At 40.5% G+C, this 20,293-nt stretch overlaps 1 protein-coding gene across 2 annotated transcripts in view; it reads right to left on the reverse strand.

Annotated features, from left to right (window-relative positions):
* The window catches only part of FHIP1A (FHF complex subunit HOOK interacting protein 1A), a 325,704-nt gene that overhangs the window by 95,325 nt on the left and 210,086 nt on the right, over positions 1-20,293 (reverse strand). For both annotated transcript variants that reach the window (XM_049905183.1, XM_049905184.1), the window contains exons 5-6: positions 13,858-14,016; positions 11,603-11,689 (exon numbers count right to left, since the gene is read on the reverse strand). In XM_049905183.1, the coding sequence (XP_049761140.1) occupies positions 11,603-11,689; positions 13,858-14,016 (246 nt within the window). The remainder of the gene's footprint in view (positions 1-11,602; positions 11,690-13,857; positions 14,017-20,293) is intronic.

Consider the following 20,293-nt stretch of genomic DNA (forward strand, 5'->3'; position numbering starts at 1 on the left):
AGCTGTCCCAGCCCTCTTAACTACGTGTCCCTCAATCACATCTGGATCACAGCATCAGACAGGGACCACAACACAACATAAGCACCAGGTGCATTAAGTTTTCCTGCCGAGTTCAAGAATCCACAGCCCGCAGCCTACCCCAGCACTCTACAGCCCTAAAGGGAATACCCCCCTGCCCTGGAGCCAGCTGCAGCCGCCTGTGAGGGTGTGGAGACAAAAGCAGCAGCTTCTAAGAAGAAAGGCCTCGTTTTTCCAGGACATCCTTGAGATTCCTTCACTCTACACCAGACCAGTGGTCAGAGGGTCAAGGTGGGCACACAGGTGTGCTTTCAGCACGGTAGAGGCCAGAATCATTTTCAGCGACTGGCTTATCCAGGCATGGTAAGAAAGAAGTTCCATATGAATAATTACAGTTCAGCATTATTTCAGGGTGAGGAATGAGCAGATGGCGAAAATAGACCAAGACAACACAGTGATAAAAAAAAACAGGGTCAAGAATGTAGAGAATGGGTATTAAAAAGCAAATTATTGAAGTACATAGGTAGAAATATGAAATGTAGATACCAAGACATTATTCCTCTCTATATCTTTCAATGTGATTCACCTCAGAGTCAGAGTCTAGTGTGGGGCTCCTTAACTCAAGGGAAACCACAAAAGATTTTAGCAAAGAACCATCAAGTTTGAGAAATAAAATCTCAAAATTCCAGGGCCAAGGTGGTATCCTAAATCTGTGTGTTTGATTCCTTCTTCCACTGAAAAGAATAACCTAATCAATGAAATTCTACAGCGTTTTTCAACAGGAAGTGGTGCAGATAACAGCAGAGTGACAATGAGCACTGACATGCTAGACATCCACAGATGCAGCAGGACATCAGCCGTAGAGTGAGGAGGCGAATTGACCTTCTACCCTCTTCCCACCCCAGAAGCCCCTGTTCTATCTCCCGCATTAGAGATACAGGAGGAAGGCTGTACAGGGAAATGGAGCTGGGCAATGGTTAAGTGGCAGGCACTCTCCCCGTCCTCACTGGAGACTGAAATTGCAATGGCATGAGGGCCCAGTATACTCCTGTAAACTCAGCACCCAATTACAGCTTGTTAATATTTAATAACGGTAATAATAATTTGAAGATGGTAACTAATTGCTCTTAAAAATCCTTCAGTTGCTAGTTTTACTAGGCATACAAGTCCAAAACATGCCTCGCCAGCAAAAGCCCAACTAATGGGGCCCCAGCCTACCCCACCACATTACTCACTAATAGCAAGGGGCTACATACAAATGTAGCTGCCCCCAGCCTTTCAAAATTTCCATCTTTTCTTCTCTAGGCCCCCATAAACTTCCATCCATCAACCTAAGTCAATAAGCCATGAATTATTGAGCTTGCAGGATGCAGATCATGAATATGTATGTGTGTGTTTGGAAGACAAGATTGTAAAACAAATGGGCTCCAGCACACATGCCTTTAAAGAAATGGCTGAAATTATTCTACCTGTGAATACTGTTCAGGCACTGTTTTAGCACATATGAGATGGTGGAAAAAAATCAGTTTTCCTGGTAGACTATTGCTTCTGGTTTTCCAAGTGCATTTGTATGGAATCATTTGCTGAAGGAAACACAGCTGGCTGCTCTTTGCAAAAACCAAAGGTACGGGCTTTCTGTGAGGTCACAGTTATCACTGCAAGTCTGTGAGGTGCGTGCAGAAGAGGCTGGTATGTAGTTATTTCCCCATCCATCCACCCCCTACTTTCAGCACACTTCCCTCCCTAAAGGTCTCCCTCCATCAACCACAGAGCCCCAAACATCTGCCCTAATTATATAACTATCTCCAAATAAAAGAACCAAAATAATCCACAAAGCATAAGAGCACCCTAGTTCCCAGACACTGATCAGAAATGATATGACTGAGCTACCTTGCCAGCGCCACCCTCCCCCCCCCCTTCTAAGCTTACTAGAGCCAAGGCAAGAGCTGAAGCCATCTTTGGCTGCTATTGCTGCCTATCTGCTCGTGTCCTGCAAGTTCAGGACTCCTAAACAACACACCCAACAAAGATTCCTCCAAGCCAGTGACAAAGCCAACCAGCCTGCTTCACTTCTGTCTTCTGCTGCTCTCAGCCTGATCACTGCATTAAAAAAAATTTTTTTTTAATTTAAAAAGTTCTTGATAATCCTTTCACTAGGCCATTGCTCTCAACCTGGGGACTTTCTTCCACTGCGATCATCATTTCCATGTTTAAGCACCTGAAATATACAGAGCAGAGGTCAGGAAACTTTTTCTGTAAAGGGCCAGAGAGTAAATATCTTACACTTTGTTGGCTACATATAGGCTCTGATATATATTCCTAATTTTTTTTAACAACCTTTGAAAAAATGTGAAAACCATTCTTTGCTCTTGAGATATACAAAAACAGGCTCATGGACCATAGTTTGCCCAACCCCGCTCTAGAGGCATAAAAAAGGCATACAACTAGACCAGATGTCCTCAAACCTTTTCAGTCCTTGGTGTCTTCAGTATATCAGTAATTTTTTTACAGCATCCCTAAGCCAAAAGAAATACGCAACAACCTCATTTATTAAGTATTTAGGCCCAAAGAATTTAATATAGTGCCCGTTGGGCACTCAAACCTCAGAATCAGGTTGGAAGCTGACACTCTCATTTCCTGGTCCACATTGATTTCACGTGGCACTTGCTTTTAGCACAGCACCCACCAAAAATTGAGTTTTGCAAAGATATGACCACACTGAATGGAACATATATGGATTCAGTAACTGGGAACCACTTTGAACTAGTAGTTCATGTGGTGTCCGACAGGTGGCGCTGTGTTTCCCTCATAAATTTGAAATATCTCACAGTGTCCCTGAGAAGCCCCAGGGCTCCTAGGTGCAATGTTTGAGAACCGCAGGTATAGACCCTTCTGAGGGCATCAGGAAGAGATGCGAAGACAGGGTCAAATACCAGACTACTCCTAACAACAGAAAGGAGCTCAGCGCTGAATGACTGACATAGGCCATCAAGTCAATTCCGACTCATAGAGATGCTGTAAGACAGAGCAGAACTGCCCCATAGGGTTCCCAAGGCTGTAATCGCTACAGAAGCAGACTGCCACATCCTTCTCCTTTGGAGCAGCTGGTGGGTTCAAACTGCCAACCTCTCTGTTAGTAGCCAAAGGTTAGCAGCCAAGCACTTAACCACTGCACCACCAGGCTCCTTGACACAGGCACTAAGACCTATAAAGTCTAGAGAAGACAGAAGCCTAGCACCCCCAAAGTCAGTGACTGATGCAGGTGGGAGTGGGATTTAAGCTGGACTTGGAGGAAGAGTAAGACCTGACAACAGAAGAAAAAGGAGGAGCACATTCCAAGCAAAGGAAACGGACTGAGCATAGAAGAGGCCTTGAGGCATGAAGGAGGATGGTATGGAACAGGGCCCTACAGGAGACAGTACAGACCAAGGAGGCTGTAGGAAACAGAGCTATTTAAGGTTCTAGAGGAAGGGCAATGCATTTCCAGAAGTGCTTAGGGAATGAAATTCAGCCACGATGTGTGAGACAGCCTGGAGAAAGAAGTTGCAGTCACAAACCCCATTGGCAAAAACTACCCCTGGTCGAGGTGTGTGGAGATGAAGGCCCACGCTGACACTGTTGGGAGAAGAAACAGAAAGGATCATACCAAAGAACCTTATGAAAAGTGTATTGGCAGTATACCTTATGAAAAGTGTATTGGCACTATAAGAGGGGAGAGTAAGAGAAAAGATGCGAGAACAATCAATGCTTCTAGGCCAGGTAACTAGGAAAAAATATTATTCACTAAAAAGGAGGTATACAATGGATGAGCTAAACTGGCCTGGGAAGAAATGTATTATGAATTTGGTTTTTGATTTTCTAAGTTTGAGGGTACAACAGGTTATTCAGCAGATTTTCAGGCCTTTCAGGCCACCTGCGTAGAGTTGAAGCCTCTGGTGGCAAATGGTTTGCACTTTACTAACCTAAAGGTTGACAGTTCAAACCCACCCAGTGGTGCCACAGAAAAAAGGCTTGGTGATCTGATTCCATAAAGATTACAGCCAAGAAAACACTATGGAGCACTTCTACTCTGTACCACATGGGGTCACCATGAGTTGAAACTGACTCTATGGCAATGAGTTTGGGTTTGGTCTTTTTTTTTCTTTTTTGGTGTAGAGTTGATCATGGGGGTTGATCAGCAGAGAACCAACCCCTAGAGCATGCCCACATTTAGGGAAGGAAAGGAGAGAGTTAAGTCAGCGGAGCAGACAGACTCTAAAGGAGAACTAGGAAAGATCAGTTGAATACCAGTTCAATTATTTGCCCTTGGACAAGTCACTCTCTCTGAGCTTCAGTTACCATGCCCTACCAATCATCGGCATTTTTCTAATTGTGGCTGTGAGCATCACCTAAGAGAACACAGGTTAAAGTTAGCCTGTAAGCTGCAAAGCATTATACATCAAGGAGCACAGTGGTATGCAAAAGAGATCGGGAAGAGTGTGGACTGAGAAAAGCCCCTAATGTGACTTCTCAGGCAGGTGGGCATTAATATCCATAGCCAGTAGTTCCAATACAGAGGGGAGAGTCAGATGACAAGGGGCTCTGGAGCAACCTGGTGGTGACAAAATAAGAGAGTAAGTGTGGACTGACATTTTGGGAAGTGTAGTGATGAACAAGGAGTCCCTTGGTGGTGCAAACATTTAAGCACTTGGCTACTAATGGAAAAGTTGGCGGTTCAAATCCAGAGACCCCTTGGAAGAAAGGCCTGGTGATCTACTTCTGAAAGATTTAGAAAGAAAAGTTGGCCTAGAGTAGATTCCAACTCACAGCGATTCCATGTTTCAGAGTAGAACTGTGCTCCAAAGGGTTTCTAATGGCTGTGATCTTTTGGAAAGTAGATGTGATGACTGTACAACCTAATGAACGTAACTAATGTCAATGACGTGTACATGTAAAAAATGCTTAAATGGCAAAAGTTTTGTTACATGTACTTGTAACAAAAGTATATACCATAATTGTATAAGTAAATATGTATATACCATAATTATATAAGTAAATAAATAGGAAATTCTTTAAAATCCCTGGCACTGGCAAACAGGACTCTACCTCAGCGACTTGTCCTATGTCCCTGCAGGGACCTCTTGTCCTGGTGTACAGAAATGCGTTCCAGCAGCCTTGGCTCCTGCTGGAGCACTCTCTCTGCCTGGAACGTCCATTCTACCTGTCCACCTTTAAGGTCGCCCACTTGCTAACTACTGACTTCTGTGTCTGCCTCACACCCCTCCCCACCCTGCCCAGGGTTTCTTTCTCTGTTACGGTGCTTCTTTTAGTCTACTTTGCCTTGAATTTGTTAACGTCTCCTGAGCCCCCGATTATAAACTCCATGGAGTTACCGTCTTTCCCCACCAGGTCTGGTAGGCTGTGTTGCACCTGGTGCACACTCACTGAATGGTCTCTGAACAAACAATATGATCCTTTTACTGCATATGCGATGGCAGCATTTGTGCTAGAATAACTATGGTAAAACCTTTACATATGGCAGTATATGGTTTTCAGAATGCTATCATGTTTGATCATCATACCCTATAAGCAGGAAAGAGGAGTATTGCTATAGCCATCATGCATCTGAGTAAACTGAGACTCAGTGGGGGTGGGGGCATTAAAAGTTTTGCAAAAGGTTACATGGCAGTGTGTACATGAGCCAGGACTAGGACTCGGATCTTCTGACTTACAGTCTAGTGCTCTTCCACTGCATACCCTGCCTCTGCATGAATCTGTGTACTCACAAGCCTGATTTGCCAATGGTTACCTGCACTTTAGGGATTTCTTCATTGTTTATTCATTCTGGCCTGTCACATTAAAGTCAAATTATGATTTTTGGTCCCAGAGGACAAGGATCAATACATAGAATTAGATAGTTATCTATGAACTATAAAAAGTAGAATTTATGTGTTTCTAGAAAATTTTAAGCTGCAATTTACTTAAATACTAAACCTAAATATACTCTACAGCTGCCATCTGTACTTGCTACTTAATTAACACTCTAAGATGCTGACATTAGTAAATAAGTATGCTGGATGGTTACCACTTACCCCTCCAGAGCTACTCTCTACCCTTTCCACCCTGTTCTGAACCCCAGTTGACCTATATGGACCACTTTTATGGGCTCCCTTGCCCATGGTTGGTTTCCATTTGGGTTCACCCAATGGGGTGGCCAGTAGGAGAATGGAGGGAGGGAGAAGAATGAAGTTTGACTATTTATTCCCCTGGCTCCCTCTCTGAGGAGTTGCCTCAGGCTGATTGTGACTCATGACTGATATAAAGTGGCCCTCTCCACACAGCTCTCTCTGGCCGTTTAAACACATATTCAGGCCAAGGGTGGTAACAATGGTAACCCTGAATTCTTTGAAATGTTTGGCATCATCAAGAGATGGGGTCTATGTCCCCGTCCCTTGTGTGTGGTTAAGTTCTATGACAATGATGACCAATAAAATATGGCAGAAATGGCAGTTTCAGTTTTCGCCCAAGCCTTAGGAGATTTGCAGCTTCTATGTGCTACCTCTTGGAATACTCACTGTTGGAGCCCTCAACCAACATACAGGAAGCCCAACTACCTGAGGCTGCCATGCTGTGAGAAAGCTCAAGCTAGCCACGTGAAGAGGCTGTGTGGAGAGAGGGAAGGAGAGATCTAGCCAGCCCCAAACTATTCAGCCCCAAGCCACTGTAGGCATCCTAATTGAGTCCCCAGACACCACAAAGCAGAGACAAGCTGTCCCTGCTGTGACCTGTCCATATTCCTGAGCCAGAGAGCTATGATTTATACTAATAACAAATGGTTGTTTGAGCCATTAAGTTTTGAGGTAGTTTATAACTCAGCAATAGATAACTGAAATACCACACTCTTATAACTAGTCCATCCTGAATGACAAAATATGTATCATAGTCATTAGGGCTGCTGATGACAAATATTCTAGACTTTCCTTCTTCCGGGAAAATGGCAGAATTGTACTTCTTCCTGAGATCAGACGTGGCTTGGTGATTTGCTTTGCTTTAGACAATGAATTTTGAACGGACATGACGTGTTACTTCCAGACAAAAGCTTCAAGAGCCAGTGGGCCATTCATTATGTTTTCTTCCCTCTGATACTATGACTGGTGATATCAGTTCCAGATAGTGAAGGTTTTATCAGTTTGGGTTCCTGAGTGAGGATGATACATAGAAAAGCTATACCCCTGCGAACTGTTCATCCTACGACCCAAGGTGGATATGCAGTGTGAGTAAGAAATAAACATTTGTATTTTTCAGCCCTTGAGTTTTGGTGTTGTTTGTGACTGCAGTATAAATCATTGTGACTGATACAAGAGGCTCCTTTGTCAGGCTAATTCTGACCAAAATCTGTGCATTAGGGGCCCACTTGAACTCTTGAATATGTACATACCAGGAAGTATATAACTTAAGCAAATATATATGTCCATCCTTTTCATACCTATTAGAATCAAAAACAATGGAAATCAGTCAGCAATTATGGTGGCCATGGGATCGCACCTTGCAGACCTCCAACTACAGAGGGCATAACTGACCAAGGGCTCCTACTGCTATACTCTGAAATGCTCCCCACGTTTGCTCCCAGGTCACACTTCCCACAGGGTGCTCCCAGCCAATGACTGACTGCAGCAGGGATACTAAGACAGACCCATTCCTAACAGACACAGGACTCCTTTGAGGGTCTTACGTTGCACAGCAGTCTAGGGCACTTCCAACCCAACCTTCTCTCCGTCTCTCCTTCACTTGGGGCCAAACTTGCATTGCAGTTTGGCAACTTCCCAGCCTTCCCCAACTTGCTCCCTATTTTATCTTACACAGACATTTCCCCTAATAAAGTCCTTATACATTTAATCTAGTCTTGAGGACCCAGGCTAGCACAACTATATCAATGAATATTCAGCCTTGAAGAGTTGGCTTTGACAAATTAAACATAGACAACACAACTAACTCTTATTGGATAAGAGTTGTCCTATTAATCTGTAGCCATAAATAGTTTCATATAAAGTGATGTCCATATTTATGGCTAGATCTAATTGCTTCCTAAATGACCTATATTAATACAGTATCGTTTTCTTTAATACGACTTTTACAAAGTATGATTTTATCCTTTCTCTGGAAATATAACCTTTCCTAGATGTCCAAAACAAGCTTTGAATCCCTCATCTAAAACCCTGAAGACCATGTGTATTCCGGAATTCAGAACTTCCATATTTTATTTAAAGTAATATGTATATCTGCCATATTTGACATAACATCCCCAGCAGGTATGGAACAGCTCCCTGTAGTAGGAAATATTATAATTTCTTCCACAAAACATACAAATATCAACACAAGTGGGATAACTAAAGCAATAGATAGCCCTAAGAGTTCAGGTCAGGGTTTGCCACCAAATGATTTCAGCAGAGGGTAGGCTGTGCCGCCAAATGAATTATCAAAAAATCATTTAGTTGTCAGAGCTTTTTGAATTTTTGAACTGTGAATAAAGGATTGTGGACCTGTATATTCACACTACAGAAAACTATCCAGCCCTTTAAAGAAATCAGATATGCCTTTGTGCCAACACAGAAGAATAAATGGTCAAGTCACACTGTTGAATGAAGACAGCACACAGCAGAACAACTTGCAAAGGTGGGGTTATATTATACATATATGGAGTAGGGAGAGGGACAGTGGAGACCATTTTCACTCGTCAAGTATTCCTACTCCCCAACTTTTTTTACCCACAGTGCTTTGCAATGACTTCATCTCTAGTTAAGAAATGCTATGGAAATGTTGTTTGAATATTGATCATCACGTGAGAAAATTTTAAAGTATGAATTTATTCATATTACTTAAAAGACCAAGAGAATAAATTCATCTCTGTAAACTGCCTATGTTGATGGTAGGTAACCAAAACGTTATGCATAAATTCGGGGCTGAGAGAGCACACAAAGCAAATCTATTTATCATGCTAACTAAAGCTCATCTGTCAAGGAAGGGGTACAGAGTATGGAAATAGGGACAGGAGCCCCTACAGTAAGCTGAACTCAGCATTTTAGGATCCCCTGCCATATCAAAGGAAAGGTGACAGAATATAGGATGACTGAGAACTCAAGAAACACTCTAGTATGAGCTTCTTTGCTCATCTACCTCTGAGACCCTGTCCTGCCACTGGTGAAAGGGCTCCTTCCTTCATCAACCACTGTGGGAGCCATGAGCCAGAGGAGAGGTTCTTTGCCTTCCCCCCTTTCTCTGCTCCCTTCTTAACCCTTTTAATTCTAAATGATTAAAGAAAAAAAAAAGATGGTGCACATGGAGAACAATAAATTAAGGGGGAAAAAAAAAAATCTTTGTCTTCCTTAGTCCCTAAATAGCCCTGGGAAAAAGCTGGCTGCAATGAATAGAAGTTAAAAAAAAAAAAAAGCCCATTGCCATCAAGTTGGTTCCGACTCATAGCAACACTACAGGACAGAGTAGAACTGCCCCATAGAGTTTCCAAGGAACAGCTGGTGGATTTGAACTGCCAACCTTTTGGTTAGCAGCTGAACACTTAACCACTGCACCACCAGAGCTCCATGCTGTGGAGAGAAGTTGTCTGCAATGTATAAAGGTTAAGGAACCTTAATTATGGGTTGGAAAGTTAAATTTAATATAGTAACTTTCACTCTGTATTTTATTATTCAGTATTGACTGTATTTTTTTCCCCAATAAGCATGTATTGTCTTTATAATTTTCAAAAATAACATATTTTAATTATGGCCATAATTGAGAATAATATTACTTAACATACATAAAGTGCTGTATCAGATGTTAGCTATTAGTCTCTGTAAACAACTGTCTGGGAATGTACTAAGTGCCGGTACTCTGTTTGACACTAACAAACACCATTCTATTCGTGTGCTGTTCTTTCAACCTCCTAAGTGTAAGGTACTGGGCTCAGTACTGGACATACAACAGTGAGCAAAACAGACATGATCCCTACCCCCAGAAGCTCACAGACCACTGGGGAGACAGACATTAAATGAGTATTTGCACACTTAATGACTTCATTCATCTTGTGGTAAGTACTATGAAGGAGAAGCAAAGACTGACCAGTCAGACCCTCACAACAGCTCTCTGTCCGCAATTATGGGTAAATAGCTATCGTTAATATTCACAACATCAAGGCATGCTAATTATCTTAACATAAAATATCCTGAGCAAATAATAATTATCATTAGTATAATAATGACTTGGGAATTTATTTTATGTCCTTAGGTCAGTGAGGAAAAGGGTGCAAATAAATGAGGAAAGAAGTCTAACTGTGTGAGAGTACATACAGAAAATTACTGCCAAATGATCTCAACAACACTGCTGTATTCCTCCAAAGAGGTACATTCCTCCACACCGAGGCTTAGAGACCTTCAATATAAGACACCCCACTCCACCTTAGAACACCAAAATACTAACAGAAGGGCGACCTGGATACAAACGCAGGTTTGTATTTTCTGAATATGCGCCCCTAATTTCTAAGATCTAGTTTCAAAGACTTGTTCTTTAAAAATATCCTGGAAATCTCAATATTTTTATGTTTAAACCACATTTACAAGACTAATTCTTGAAACTAGCAACAATACAAAATCCTAGTCAGATGAAGTACCCTGATTTTTGAAAATAAGGTTACGATGCTCAAAGGACACTAAATGGTAAGGGAGGAACATCTTTCATCAAGGCCTGAAACTAGAAACCCAGCAGCATGTACAGCCAGGCTTCAAAGCTGCCATAATCAGGCATTCTCGGATTCTATAAAATGAGAACCCATAAACATGGAGCTTCAGAATGTGGAAAGGTAGGCATTCCATCAAAGCAACATTTTTAGTTGCTCCATGCTTCTCTTCCTGCCAGAGCTGGTGACTGCAATAACTTGACAAACTAAGATATTCTGTACTATATACTGTATATGTCTCTTTACTTAGTAAAGAAAGAACTACTAAAAATTAGAATTCTGTGTCCATTGGTGTCTCCCTGACAGCTCACTAAGCAAAAGTTACCTGTTGAATAATTATATAAAGCAAGAGTGTCACAGGAATTCACAGTGGTGATAACGAGACAGCCAACATTTGATGGGATCGTACCTTGGTTTCACTTTAATTTTTGCTGTCACAAAACTCTTATAATAAAAAATAATCTTCCATTAGAGAGATGACAAACTATGTGACTTGTACTACCACTGCCCCTCACCATGCCCACACAGTAAACCTTGTACTCTTATGCCAGACTTGGCTTCAGAGGACAGCTTAACAGACTTCCAAGTAGCCATTACCCATGAACTGAACTAGGCACAAGAGTTATACTCCATTTGCCAATCCTAGTTTAGCTATCTTACTTGACATTCACAATGCTATATGTATTCTATGACATCAAATGGCTCCCATCATACTTTATCTATGACCACTGTGTGATATTGCTAAGAAATGTAGAGGGAATGAGAAGAAAAATAAGGCTGAAGCCACCATCAAGTTACCTACATTTGTTTGCCTTTCTCAGTTTCCATCACTTGAACTATAAACAGACAGAAGGTTACCATTAGCTAATTGCTGACCTTATGGAGAGCAGGAGCCAAGACCGGTACCAAGAATCCATTGTAAATGTAATTGACAAGCTGACTGCGAATCAAGGGGTGAGCCACCTAAGAGAGACACAAGCAGTCATGAAAAAGGCAAAAAGTTCAATCTTTAGGTCTTAAAGTCAGCATTTCTATGTACACTCTGAATTCAAAAAGAAAATCCAAATTTTGGCCAAATATTCGATGGTTAGAAACCCTGGTGGAGTAGTAGTTAAGAGCTACAGCTGCTATCCAAAAGGTTGGCAGTTCAAATCTACCAGGGGCCCCTTGGAAACTGCACGGGGCAGTTCTACTCTGTCCTACAGGGTCATTATGAGTTGGAATTGACTCAACAGCAATGCATTTCATTTTTGCTTTTTTATTCAACAGTTAAAGAATAATTCAGACCTCAAACTGACATGTAAATTTTTTTTTAAGATGGTTAGTTCCAGCATAAACAGCTTGGCTAAAATTAGCAGACGTTAGGCTTCCAAATTTTTAAAATTGGCTATTTTAAAGTTCTATTTGGACAAAGAAAATAAACTGAGTATGCATGTTGTTGTTGTGTGCTGCTGAGTCAATTTCAACTCATAGCCACACTATATGACACAGTTGAACTGCCCAATACAATTTTCTTGGCTGTACTCTCTACTGGAGCGGATTGGTGGTGGGTTCAAACTGCCGACCTTTCAGTTAGCAGCCGAGAGCTTAGCCATTGCACCACCAAGTTTCCTTCTGAATGGGTTCATAAATTTAAATTAATAAGCTGAAAATTATAATTTTTGCCCTGTAACTTCATCTGGGTTCCATCTCAGTTTGTGACTAATTTAAAAAAAAAATATATATATATATGTCAAAATGAACAATTAAATATATTTATTTTGAGAGCAGGAAGAATTTTTTCATTTTAAAGATGCATTTTCCAATAGTCATCTATTTCAGGGAGGAAGACATTTAGAAAAACTTTTCATGAAAAATAGATACTGTTCCAAAACAGAAAACATTACCAGAGCTGCTGCGCTTCTTATAATTAATTTTCAAGATATATTTGCCATGGGTAACCCTTTGCTAATATCTTTTGTAAGTAATACCCCCAAATAAAAAATTTTAAAGTATATGGCTTCACTTTTAAAATATAGTATGACACATAACAATTTCCCTGCTGTCAGCCATGCCCATTAGTTTTGCTTCTCTTTCTTAGAAAAATAATAAAGTCCAACAACAAAGTAAAAAGCAATTTCTACAGAAGTGAGGCTAGATCTTTAAATTACTGATAATCTCTTTCGTGTGTACATTTGGGGAGGAACAAATAGTAGTTCCATCTTTTTTATTTCCACACACTTCTGCAAGAAAATGTTGATAGATTGTAATATTAAAAAAAAAAAAAACCTTAAAATGTAATTCATTTATATAAATAAAACTTCCTTTCACTTAGCAATAAAAATGAGATGAGCGCTAAAGTCATTTACTTGCATTTTCTTCTAGAAGCTATTTCTTTATTTGGTAGATAAAAAGATTAGAAGTAACATTTTTCACTCTACAATCACCATAAAGAAAACTTGATTTCATAATAAACCAAAATTAAAGTAATATTTATGTCATGTAAAAATGAAACAATTTTTGATGGAAACCTACTACACATCCTTAAGTATACAGAAAATGTGATTTTTTATTGAAAACAGTAACAAGAAATGTGAAGGTAAAAATCTAATCAAGAAGCCAAATATGTAAGAGTTCAGCAGTTGTTTTTTTTTTTCCCCCAAGCAGGCCAATTTCAAACCAAATTTAATTTGTGCTGCTAAGAAGATGCTTAACTTCTTCTAAATTCAATTGGGATAACAACATTCTTTATGTAGTATGCACCATTAAGCAAAATAAAGTGTTTTCTTTTGTAGACTACCAAGAAGACCTTGAATTAAAAGTGGTATAGTCTGGAGTACTTAGAAGACTAAAAATATCTACTTAATGAGTCAGGCACCGAACTTATTTTTGATAGTTAAGTGGATAATCAAAACAGAATTAACACTTCTTATTATAAAGAAGATAAAGAAAATCTGCTAATTTTTTTCTCAATTAAAACTTCCCAGAAACCTATAAACTAACATTTTCACTCATCCAAGGGCATTCAGCATGCTTATAGCCTTAATATTCCATAACAATTTATTAAAATAAAAGATATGAAACAAATTCTTTGCAATGCTTGTGCTCCAAATGGGAGCATAACAAAGGGTTCTGCTTTTGTACTCTGGTACCTGGATGACTGCATTACAAAACTCCAGGGAATTCATGAACTGGACGAGAGATGGGAGGAGGAGCCAGTCGTCTTTAAGAAGGCAGTGCCATTCTTCGCCTTTTTCTTCTAGCTTTGTAGGCAGGGAAGAGTAGAGACCACTGAGCCCAGTTGCAAGTACCTGTGTTCAGAAAAAAAACATAAGGAACTCTTTTCCAAAGTTCTTCACTTGGAGCAAACAGCTCCCAGGTGACACCAATGCCACTGGTCCAAGGATAGCACTTTAAGTAGCAAGGTACTAAAGGTTATCAGGATCTAGGAGAGATTCAACAGGTAGAGACAGTAAGGAAGGACAAGTCTAGCAGAGGAAACAGCAGCACCAGAGGTATTTGGCAAACACACACATGGTTGATATGGGTTGCTAATTTCCTATGTGCCAAGCACTGTGCTGGGCTGGGCCTGAGGGGAGGGAGAAGAACACACACAGAAATGAATGAAACATGATTCCTGCCCCCAAGGAGTTCAGGAAAGGGACAAACTCATGAACGATACTTTATAGTACAAGACAATGAGTACAAATACAGAGAAGGCACATATCCCCATCTACAGCAGGGAGCACTGGACTGAGATCGTTCAGGACAGAAGGCCTCACAGGAAGTAACCATGAGTAGCCTTCTTAAGATTCCTGGCAGCCATGTGAAAGGTCATGATGACAGACACTTTCATGTCTACAGTTTAGAAAAGCACTTTTCATATACAGTATTCCCTAAATGCTGGTGGTGTAGTGGTTAAAAGCTATGGCTGCTAACCAAAAGGTCAGCAGTTCAAATCCACCAGGCACTCATCGGAAACCCTACAGGGCAGTTCTACTCTGTCCTATAGGGTTGCTATGAGTCGGAATTGACTTGATGGCAGCGGTTTTGATTTTGTTTTTATGATCTTCAGAAATGGTAGCAAGGAAAAGGAACTGGAGGCATGGGATCAGTTAGATAGGAAGATAATGGTTCAGACAGAGCCAAAGTGGGTCTATACTAAAGCAAGAGTAGTAGGAACAGTGAGGAGAGGATAAATCTGAGTATCACATGTAAGGCAGATGTGAGGATGATCTAACCATGGAACCTATCATTCTAGTATTAACCCAAAGCTCATGGGGTTTCTTTCCTTCCTCAGTGCCCTGTTTCTACTGCATTTGGGCTTGGTAAGTGAAAATGGGTAAAAACTCATAAATGTCACGTTATCCTGATTGGTCATTAGGAAAATGGTACTGTTTTTATAATAGAGACAGAAATGTAGAAAAGGAACATGCTTATTGATTATGCTGACTGCTTGTTTATTTTATTGTACGGCATATAAGGCAATGGAAAACACTGAATTCCATCATATTGGAGGACTCAGGACTAGGGGGTGATGTAGGCCAAGCAGCACTTTAGAGATCCTGACCTGGCAGACGGACAGGAATGGCATATAATGGTGGCAAGGAAATTAGCTACAAAGGCATGAGTCCAGGGCAACCCTGAGGTTATGAGGGACCTAAAGGAGATGGAAACATTCAAGAAAATACAGTGAGGTAAGCCCAAAAAGAAAAAGTGAAATACTCACTGATCTCACAGTCTAATGAGTGATCAAGAGGCAACTATAATAATGTTATAAATGCTCAGAATACACAATAGAAAATACTGGGGGCTGTGAGTATACATATGAATTTACCCATACTTGGGGGGTTGAGGGCAGAAAATATCTGCAGAGAAAGTAATGTCCAAGCTGAATTATAAAGAACAGGGCTTAGCAAAAAAAAACAGTGCTGGAAGGAAGACCTTTCCAAGCAGAGGGAATAGCATGTACAAGAACTACAAGGGGAAAGAAAAGATGGTACTCTCCAGGAACTAAGGGAAGCTCAGCATTGCTGGAGTGCAGAATTAGAGGTGGAAAGAGGTTGGCAAGGTAAGCGGAAGCCAGATCATGCAGGGTTTTGTAGGCCAGGATAAAGAGCTTATTAGACACCTAAGAGGGGAGTTCAATAGACAGATGTGTGGATCTGATACACAGGACAAAGATCTGGGTTGGTAATGGAAATCTGGAGCCATTCATATGTAGATGGTACTCAAGGCATACAGACCAAAGAGGGCAGGAGGAAAGGGAAATGTTTCCAAACGATCCATAGTGCCTGGCATCAGAAGAAGAAAGTCAGAAGGAGGTGTGGATGAGTCACACTGTTGAGTCTGAGATCCTGACAGTACTTCCCATGAGTGAATGGAGACACACACAACCCAACAATGGAGTCCAAGAACCTGGAGGTCTTAGCACAGAGAAACCAGACAAAGACATGGGAGTGGTAAGAAAACAAAAACAAAAAAAAGTGAGTAACAATGTCAGCTGAGAGGCGGGACCAAGACAGCAAAGTAATCAGATGCTTCCGGTGAACGCTCTTACAATAAAGACCCAAAAAACAAGTGAAAAGATTATATTTATGACAAGCTAGAAGCCCTGAACATCAATGGCAAAGTTAGAAAACAGACTGAGCAGCAGGGGGAGGGAGAGATGGTTCAGAAGCGGAGAGGAGCTGCCGGACCTGAATCGCGGGGAACCCTCAAGCACCATTCCCAGCAGCTGCTGTGGTGGGGTGGTGGTAGCATTTGGTCACAGTTTCCTCAGGGAGAAACAACCAGCCACACAGCCTACTCACGTGTCCAGAACCAGAGGAGAACAGCGCTCTTGGCAAAAGCTAAGTACTTGTGTATATTTTACGGCACCCTAGCCCCGAAGCCGTCTTCAGTGGCTGTCTATTTTTCTGGGCCTGAGATAGGTCCTGTTGCGTGCTCTGAGCCATTCTCCCAGCATTGGAGAAGGAATAAATTCACAGTTCAGGAAAAGATAATATTCCAGCTCCACTACCCTGGGTTGCTCACGACAGAGGTGGCTCCTATCCAGGCCTAAATGGTCCATGGACTTTGAATACTTTCCCCCCCTGCATGGACCTGTGTGGGCCTATTTCAGGAGAATAGGCCCTTGTTGGCAGACCGTTTCAGCTGTGCAGTGGACAGGTGGGTGTTTGATGTTTGACACCACTTTGCCTATTAAAACAGGGTCCTCACCTACCCACACCAGGGGCCTAAGGACTGGTGGCTCCATGAAGGTCACCCAGCCACCTATGACTGGGGTCCAAGGATAACTGGTACCTCCCAGTCCTTACAACCAAAAGCACTGGGTGCCCAAGGTCTGTCTGCACAACCACCTACCTGTGTGCTCTAAGCAACAGAGACGTGCTTTCCTCACAGATACTTAGCGGATGGTTGTCAACCCACTGCCTTGTTCACAGCGTGACTCCCTGATGCAACCAGGTACCGATGCCTATACTAAACACCCTCGCCCCTCTAAGACTGTAGGGCAGAGCCTGTACCACGCATTTGATGGCCAACTACCTGGACACCTGAGCTGAATCCATACAAGAGAAGTGAATGGACTCCTGGGCTCACATACCTGGTAACAGCTCTAGCCATCTGGTGACAGGATGTGAGAGCGTCAAATGTGAAAATAATCAAGCTAGCTCACTCAAGCAACCTATCTGGGTGCATCAAAACAAAACAAAGCAAGAAGCTAGAATGCAGTAAGCAAACATAAAATAAACTAGTACAGTAACTTATACACAGCTTGGAGACAACAGTCAATATCAAATCACATAAAAAAGAAGACCATGATCGCCTCAACAAGCTCTCAAAACAGGGAATTGAGGAGTCTTCTGGATGAAGGTGCCTTCCTGGAATTACCAGATGCAGGATACAAAAGATTAATACATAGAACTCTTCAAAACATCAGGAATGAGATCAGGCAATATGCAGAACAAGCCAAGGAACACACAGAAAAAGCAGTTGAAGAAATTAAAAAGGATATTCAAGAACACAATCAAAAATTTAATAAGCTGCAAGAATCCACAGAGAGACGGCAATCAGAAATGCAGAAGATTAATAATAAAATTACAGAATTAGACAACTCAACAGAAAGTCAGAGAAGCAGAATTGAGCAAGTGGAAGGCAGATTTGGTGACACTGAAGATAAAGCACATGCCACCAATATACTTGAAAAAAATCAGATAAAAGCATTTTAAAAAATGAAGAAACCCTAAGAGTCATATGGGACTCTATCAACAGAAATAACCTACGAGTGAATGGAGTACCAGAACAGGGAGGGATAAAAGAAAATACGGAGAGAATTGTTGAAGATTTGTTGGCAGAAAACTTCCCTCATATAATGAAAGATGAGAAGATATCAATCCAAGATGCTCATCGAACTACACATATGGTAGATTTTAAAAGAAGGTCACCAAGGCATAATCGAACTTGCCAAAACCAAAGATAAAGAGAGAATTTTAAGAGCAGCTAGGGATAAATGAAAAGTCACCTACAAAGGAGAGTCAATAAGAATAAGCTTGGACTACCTGGCAGAAACCGTGCTAGCAAGAAAGCAATGGGATGATTTATATAAAGCATTGAGAGAAACAAACTGCCAGTCAAGAATCATATATTCAGCAAAACTGTCTCTCAAATATAAACGTGAAATTACAAAATTTCCAGATAAACAGAAGTTTAGAGAACTCATAAAAACCAAGCCAAAACTACAAGAAATACTAAAGGGAGTTCTTTGATTAGAAAATCAATAATATCAGGTATCAACACAAGACTAGAACACTGGACAGAGCAATCAGATGTTAACCCAGACAGGGACATCACGAAAATAAATCAAGATAAAAAAATGCTCAAAACAGGGAAAGAGCGACATCATTATGTAAAAGAAGACAACATTAAAATAATAAAGAGGGACTAAGAAATGCAGTCATAAATCTTTCATATGGAGAGAAAGACAAAGCGATATAATGAAGTAAAAGTTAGGTTTAAAGTTAGAAAAATAGGGGTAAATATTAAGGTAACCACAAAGGAGACTAACCTACTCATAAAAATAAAATACAAGAAGAAAAAAAGACAACAAAATCAACAACAAAGAACATGAAAAGACAATATATAAACTACTCAGCATAAAAAATTAAGTGGGAAAAACAAACTGTCAACAACACACACACAAAAAATCAAAATAACAGCACGAACCTCATACCTATCCATAATTACGCTGAATGTTAATGGACTAAATGAACCAATAAAGAGACAGAGACCAGCAGAATGGATAAAAAACACAATCTGTCTATACGCTGCCTACAAGAGACACACCTTAGACTTAGAGACACAAACAAACTAAAACGCAAAGGGTGGAAAAAAAAATATATCAAGCAAACAACAATCAAAAAAGAGCAGGAGTGGCAATATTAATTTCTGACAAAATAAACTTTAAAGTTAAATCCACGAGAAAGGATAAGGACACTATATAATGATTAAAGGGACAATATACCAGGAGGATATAACCATATTAAATATTTATGCATCCAATGACAGGGCTGCAAGATACACAAAACAAACTCTAACAGCACTGAAAAGTGAAATAAACTGCTCCACAATTATACTAGGAGACGTCAACACACCACTTTTGGTGAAGGACAGGACATTCAGAAAGAAACTCAATAAAGACATGTAAGATCTAAATGCCACAATCAACCAACTCAACCGTAAAGACATATACAGAACACTCCACCCAATAGCAACCAAGTATACTTTCTTTTCTAGTGCACATGGAACATTCTCTAGAATAGACCACATATTAGGTCATAAAGCCTTGGCAGAATCCAAAATATTGAAATATTACAAAGCATCTTCTCTGACCATAAGGCCATTGAAATATTACAAAGCATCTTCTCTGACCTTATTAAGACCAAAAAAGTGGAAATTAATAACCGAAAAAGCAGGGAAAAGTAATCAAACACTTGGAAACTGAACAGTACCCTGCTCGAAAAAGGCTGGGTTATTGAAGACATTAAGGATGGAATTAAGAAATTCATAGAATCCAATAAGAATGAAAACACTTCCTATCAGAGCCTTTTGGACAAAGCAAAAGCAATCTATATCAATAAATGCACACACACAAAAAGAAGAAAGGGCCAAAATCAAAGAATTATCCCTACAACTTCAACAAATAGGAAGAGAGCAACAAAAGAAACCCTCAGGCACTAGAAGAAAGGAAACAATAAAAATAAGAGCAGAACTAAATGAAATAGAAAACAGAAAAACAACTGAAAAAGTTAACAAGACCAAAAGCTGGTTCTTTGAAAAAATTAACAAAACTGATAAACCATTGGCCAAACTGTCAAAAGAAAAACAGGAGAGGAAGCAAATAAACTGAATAAGAAATAAGATGGGCGATATCACAACAGACCAAACTGAAATTAAAAGAATCATAATCAGATTCCTATGAAAAATTATACTCTAACAAATTCGAAAGTCTAGAAGAAATGGATGAATTCCTAAAAACACACCACCTACCTAAACTAACACAAACAGAGGTAGAACAACTAAATAGAC

Source organism: Elephas maximus, chromosome 13, assembly GCF_024166365.1.
Source record: "Elephas maximus indicus isolate mEleMax1 chromosome 13, mEleMax1 primary haplotype, whole genome shotgun sequence".
Taxonomy (NCBI): Eukaryota; Metazoa; Chordata; class Mammalia; order Proboscidea; family Elephantidae; genus Elephas; species Elephas maximus.